The 6,411-nt window shown below is 49.0% G+C and overlaps 1 protein-coding gene across 1 annotated transcript; it reads left to right on the top strand.

Moving 5' to 3' along the window:
• On the top strand, positions 1 to 3,095 carry LOC117361106 (protein shisa-1-like). Its single transcript, XM_033945989.1, has 3 exons — positions 1 to 313; positions 1,314 to 1,388; positions 2,550 to 3,095. Exons 1-3 carry the CDS (start codon positions 1 to 3, stop codon positions 3,068 to 3,070), a joined length of 909 nt encoding a protein of 302 aa, XP_033801880.1. The 3' UTR covers positions 3,071 to 3,095.
• The last annotated feature ends 3,316 nt before the right edge of the window (positions 3,096 to 6,411 follow it).

The following is a 6,411-nucleotide window of genomic DNA, read 5'->3' as shown; positions in this document are numbered from 1 at the left end:
ATGGTGAGCCCCGGACTGCTGTTTCTACTACTGGGCTCCTGCATCCTGTGGGTGCTCATCTCTGGCTCTGGGAAGCTGGATGGTCCTGGAGAATACTGCCACCGCTGGGCTAATGGTCGCCAAATCTGGCATGAAGGCTTTCAGTGCCCTGAGAAATATGATGCCCCTGAAGCCACATTTTGCTGTGGCTCCTGCAACCTTAGGTACTGCTGCTCTAGCAGTGAAACCAGGCTGGACCAGGGCTTGTGCTACGAAGAGAACCTCGTGCATCTGGTAGCCACAGAGGACCGAACCAGCGCAAAAAATGCAACAGGTAAGCTGGGATTGGGGGGGAAATGTGACTGAAATCCTTTACTAGTAGCTCTGCTGATTCCCATTACTACCTGTAGATACTTAAATTTTTGAAACTTAGGGATCGATATTAGAACTGGCCAGAAGAAACGGCTCCTGGCAAGTTAAATTGCTAACCGGCCAACTTAACTGGTGAGTGGCACTGAAAATGTCCAGTTAGCACCCAATTCTAAACCAGCTGTTTTGGGGGTTCTGGGGGTACAGTCAGCACTTAATTGGCCAAGATAACTGCATCAATAGTCAGTTTTCTCTCTCTGAATATCGCGCTTAACTGGCCGTGGATTTGCCATCTCCGTAAAACTGGAAATTGAATGATAGAGCCTGGACACGGCTTGACACTGAATCTCCCAGTGTAACACCTGCAGCATTCAGTAAAACGCTGAGTGCTGCAAGCCAGTGGCATAGTAAGGAGGGGGCTGACCTCCCTCCTTCGAACAGAGGAGATTGAGAGGGGACATGATCAAAAGATTCAAGGTACTGAAGGGGACAGATTCCAAGGTAGGGAGAACGAGAGGGCACTCTAAAGTTGAAAGGGGATAGATTCCGTACAAATGTAAGGAAGTTCTTCACCCAGAGAGTGGTAGAAAGCTGGAACGGTCTTCCGGAGTCTGTCATAGGGGAAAACACCCTCCAGGGATTCAAGACAAAGTTAGACAAGTTCCTGCTGAACAAGAACATGCGCAGGTAGGGCTAGTCTCGGCGCTGGTCTTTGACCAGAGGGCCGCCGCGTGAGCGGACTGCTGGGCACAATGGACCACTGGTCTGACCCAGCGGCGGCAATTTTTAAGTTCTTATGACCGCCCCAGGCTACGTCTTGGGGGGGGGACACCGGCACCTCTTTGTCCCCTCCCCCCCCCCCCCCCGTACCTCTTTAAAATATTTGCCAGCATGAAAAACTACTCGAGCCTGCTGCTCGAGCCGGCCTGGCTCCCTCTGAAATCACTTCCGGGTTGCAGGGCCAGGAAGTGACATCAGAGGGAAAGTCAGTACTAACAGCAGGCTGGAGAACCTGCTCGCGCTGGCAAAGATTTTAAGAGGTACGGGAATGGGAAGGGAGGGCACAAGTGTGGCAAGAAAGGAGAGGGGGGCGTTGACACAGCGGAGGGCAGAGAGGATGGTATGAGGGGGTACCACCTACCCTCACTACGCCACTTCCGCAGGCTGAATCTCATTAATGATCTCTGCTTCCTGCAGTACCCGTTCAAAAGCATAATACTAAGATTTAATATTACACTTCCCCCTCTGTATTCGCGAATTCCGTATCTACAGATTCGCTTATTCACGGTTTTAAAACAAAAAATGCATTTTCCTTTTTCAGGCTATTTTAAGCCCCCCCCCCCCTTAAGCCTTACCTGGTGGTTTAGCGGGGTTTCGGGGCAGGAGCAATCTTCCAATGCTCCTGCCCCGTGCAGATCGCTCACAGGAAATGGCTCGTGAGACTACAGAAGCTAAAGGCAGCCATTTTCTGTGAGCGATCTGCACGGGGCAAGAGCGTGGGAAGATCGCTCCTGCCTGAAAACCCGCTAGACCACCAGGTAAGGCTTAACGGGGGGGGCTTTCAGGGCTTAAAATAGCCAGGGGTTAGGGGCAGAACCAGCCTGAATATTATTCGCGTTTTTTTTATATTCGCAGACCAGCTCTGCCCCTATTCCCCGCGAATACGGAGGGGGAAGTGTATACTTATGGTATATATGTGTGCTGAGCTGGTGAAAGATCCTTTCTGCATTAAATGACATTGGTTCAATTGCCTGACACATTGGCCTTCTAATTAGGGTTAACAGATTTTTAAAGTTAAGAAAGAGAACATGCGGCCTCACTCCCTTTCACCCCATCACGCTCTGTTCCACCCTCAGCCCTTCCCCATCCCACCCCCGGTCAAGCCCCCACACAAACCTTCGTCATCTTCCCTGAACTCAGAGCTGCATATGGAAGGCCTTGAGTATGCATGCATGTGTGCAACGTCTTTACATCGAATCCGCGCATGCTCAGAGGTCGTCCCCCCCCCCCCCCCTAGATGTGGCCCTGAGCTCAGGCTTTCCAAAACCCGGACAAATTGCTGGGTTTTGGAAATCCATCCAGGCATCTAGACAGTCCTCTGGTAACCCTACTGCTAATGCCACTCTCAGCCTCAACCTTGTACTGTTTTTGTAGATAACACTGATGGCAACTGAATTGTCACTTTCATGTTTCCTTTCCAGTGCCCACGTATTTGCCCTTCCTGCTAGTTGCCAGTGCATTTGTGGCCTTTGTTGTGGCTGGCTCGCTCCTGGGCCTTTGCTGTTGTAGGTGCCAAAATCCTGTGGGTGAAATGCCACAGAGTGGCCCTCTGCCCATCCAGAGCCAGCACCCAGAGCCACGGCCTGTTACTGACACTGAGGCACCTTTCTGCATCTGGAGCTCCAGTTCAAACTCAGCTGCACCAGGCTTGGCAGGGGGCCATCTCCGGGCTTCTGAAGATCTCAACATCTACAAGGATGTGCCAGCACACTTCCCCACCATGGGATGCCCGCAGAGGACTCAGTACCACCCACCAACCACTGTACCTTTTATACAGTCTGCATTTGTGAAGTATGGGGCACCAGCAGAGCATGCCATCCTTATGAACATGTCTTCAGCACCACTGCGGGATGAGAGACCTGTATATAAACACCCGACTCATTCATATCCTGCAGGGGTGATTCACTGTGATGAAAGGATGTATTCCAGAGCCCGTCTTTAAAAGACTAAGATATTATGAAAACTATAATGTGTGCAATAAGCTTGAAATAGGGGACACCAATGGTGATGAATGAGGTCCATTAATGTTCTCGGGGGGGGGGGGGGGGGGGGGGGGGGGGGGGGAGGGGGGTGCTTTGTAAAATAAAGCACTCAGGATCCATTAAAGGGCACGGTTTATTGTGGACTTGCTTCTTAGAATGGCCCTTCTGTGCTTTTGTGTTTTAATGCTGACTATCTGCTGGTGCACAGGTATTTTGTTAATTACCTCGAACTGTCCTGGGGAGATGCTACAACCTGCACCCAGCAAGTGACTGTCCTCAGCTGTATTATTTATTTTTCATTTAACTCCTCAGTAGGTCCAGGAATGGATTAAAATAATTGCGGATGGGTGGGGAGTGGGCTAAGAAAGGATTATGTTAAACCTTTTTCTATTGTAGGGAAAGGCTTTACATATGCATTTAAAAATAGGTCCTGATTACTTCATGTGTGTGTGTGTGTGTGTGTGGTGTGTGTGTGTGTGGTGTGTGTGGTGTGTGTGTGTGTGGTGTGTGTGTGTGTGTGTGTGTGTGTGTTGGAGGGGGGGGGGGTGATGGCAGCTGCTCAAACTGAAAGAAAACTTGACAGAGCTGTACCCACTGCTAGCCATGGATTAACACTGTACAGGAGCAGGGCTACCAGTATTTCCAAACTGCTAATGCAATAAAGTGCACATTTATTTCTGCTGGGTTTGTGGACATCTTACCCAAAACGTCCAACCTCAGACTTAGATATCCTATTGAAAATGTCCCTCCAAGTCAGTATGTCAGGCTTTAGAACTGTTCTCCAGCCTAAGCATATCAGATTTGCTAAACTTACATTTCTTTCAATGATATATTGGCATAGGAAAGTCTGAACTAAATAAAATTATAACAAATTAAAAGCAATATGCTTTGGAATCAGGGTCTTAGCACTGTTCCTGGTGATGTGCCAAAGAGGACGCCAGGCCTCAGAGTATTCACATGGAACAGAGCAAAGATCCCCACCTGCACCCCCTAATTAAAATAAATTACACGTTCCTTGCACAGTCTGTTGGGGAGCCCTCTGCTGTAAGGGACAGGAGGGAATGATGTAGACACAGTTTTCAGAAAGAATTCCTGAATTTATGGATTGACTTTCTGGGAAAATGAAGCTCTTTTAAGTACAAACGACGCTGCAGCTCTAGCTTCTGGGCTGGTCACAGTAAAACATTTCTTAATACTGTCACGGCACAAACCGCAGTATCTCACGTTGCGGTTCTGTCTCGTGATCCAACAGAGAAATACAGTGCCACAGAACCGTAGTTTAGGTCTGAGCTCTGTGGTAGGTGGGTGTGAGAGACTTGGGGTGGATAAATCTAAGTCCAGTCATTGGTTCTTTCTTGACTGACGGCTCATCCCATGTGGCATCCACACCCTTCTCAATTCTTTTTCAAATTTATGAGCAGGGCAGCTGTGAAGATGGGATACTGGGCTAGATGGACCATTGGTCTGAACCAGTAAGGTTATTCTTATGTTCTTAGAGACTGATTTAAATAACTATAGCATAGGTGAATGGACTACAGACAAGATAGTTTGCAGACAGCTCCCCCCCCCCCCCCTTTCAGGAAAGCAGGCAAATGCACTTCTGTAAAACAGAACTGGAAGCTTTAAGTGTGACCTGATGATAACAGGAACAGCAAATTCACTGGAAAACAGAAATAATATGGGGGTAATTATACAGACACCAGCAGGCAGTTTTTTGGTTTTTTTTGCTGCTATTAGGGTTATCTCCAGATTTTCAATGCTGGGCCATTGAGTATCCGGATTTGTGTGGCAATTCTTGGCTCAGGCAGTACCTCATTCCCCTCTTCCTCTTCTCTTCTGGTGGCCTGGTGTCTGTCCCCTCTATACATCCCCTTGTCCCTCCCTAATGTGCTTCATTAGCGGCCACAGAGATTCATCTTTGCTCTTTGCGCAACTGCGCTGGCCCTCACCAGCTTCTTTCTGCTGCATCCCACCCTTGCTGACATCATTTCCTGTTTCTTCAGTGGTGGGACATGGAAGAGGGAAGTCTGCAGGGAGCGGCACAGGCAGTGAACATAAGAATTGTTGCTACTGGGTCAGACCAGTGGTCCATCATGCCCAGCAGTCCACTCAAGCGGCGGCCCTTAGGTCAAATACCAGTGTCCTAACTGAGTCTAGACTTACCTGCGTACTTTCTGGTTCAGCAGGAACTTGTCGAACTTTGTCTTGAATCCCTGGAGGGTGTTTTCCCCTACAACAGACTCCGGAAGAGCGTTCCAGTTTTTCACCACTCTCTGGGTGAAGAAGAACTTCCTTACGTTTGTACGGAATCTATCCCCTTTCAACTTTAGAGAGTGCCCTCTCGTTCTCTCCACCTTGGAGAGGGTGAACAACCTGTCTTTATCTACTTTGTCTTGAGTCCCTGGAGGGTGTTTTCCCCTATAACAGATTCCGGAAGAGCGTTCCAGTTTTCTACCACTCTCTGGGTGAAGAAGAACTTCCTTACGTTTGTATGGAATCTATCCCCTTTCAACTTTAGAGAGTGTCCTCTCGTTCTCCCTACCTTGGAGAGGGTGAACAACCTGTCTCTATCTACTATGTCTATTCCCTTCAGTACCTTGAATGTTTCGATCATGTCCCTTCTCAGTCTCCTCTTTTCAAGGGAGAAGAGGCCCAGTTTCTCTAGCCTCTGAGGTATACCAGGGAGGGACTGAGAGATTCAGAGAGGGGGCAGGGGTAGAGTTACCAGACGCCCGGATTTCGCCGGACATGTCCTCCTTTTGAGGACATGTCTTTTTATTTTTTTTATTCAATTTTCTATACCGTTCTCCCAGGGGAACTCAGAACACTTTACATGAATTTAATCAGGTATTCAAGCATTTTTCCCTGTCTGTCCTGGCAGGCTCACAATCTATCTAATATACCTGGGGCAATGGGGGGATTAAGTGGCTTGCCCAGGGCATGTACGGGGGTCTGGATGGCTTTTCAAAATCCAGCACTTTGTCTGGGTTTTAAAAAGCTTCTAAGAAATCGTCATCGGGCAGGAGGCACGGATGCTATGTGATGACATCACACGCATGTGAGTGTGACGTCATGTTGCATTCACACATACGTGGATGCCCTACCCGACAAGAGCAGGCAGTTGGGGGGGGGGAGCTAGAGCGGAATTGGGGGCAGGACTGGAGCCTAACAGGGTAGGGATGGTGGAACTGGGCGGGCCTGGAGGCTGGTCCAGGAGGTCCAGATTTTCCAACCTTAGGCAGGGGGGGTTGGGAAGGCAAAGGAAATGCTAACCTAAGGGTGAGGAGTAGAGAATGACACG

This window comes from Geotrypetes seraphini, chromosome 5, assembly GCF_902459505.1.
Source record: "Geotrypetes seraphini chromosome 5, aGeoSer1.1, whole genome shotgun sequence".
In the NCBI taxonomy this organism is placed as follows: Eukaryota; Metazoa; Chordata; class Amphibia; order Gymnophiona; family Dermophiidae; genus Geotrypetes; species Geotrypetes seraphini.
Note: the sequence above shows the minus strand (reverse complement) of the source record. Positions and strands in the feature narration are given on the sequence as shown.

What these genes read in the sequence shown, in the direction of transcription:
- LOC117361106 (XM_033945989.1), top strand. Translation starts at nt 1, where the DNA reads ATGGTGAGCCCCGGACTGCTGTTTCTACTACTGGGCTCCTGCATCCTG. An exon ending in CAGCGCAAAAAATGCAACAG is followed by an intron (nt 314 to 1,313) that starts GTAAGCTGGGAT and finishes TTGCAGGGCCAG; the next exon opens with GAAGTGACATCAGAGGGAAA. An exon ending in GCTGGCAAAGATTTTAAGAG is followed by an intron (nt 1,389 to 2,549) that starts GTACGGGAATGG and finishes TTTCCTTTCCAG; the next exon opens with TGCCCACGTATTTGCCCTTC.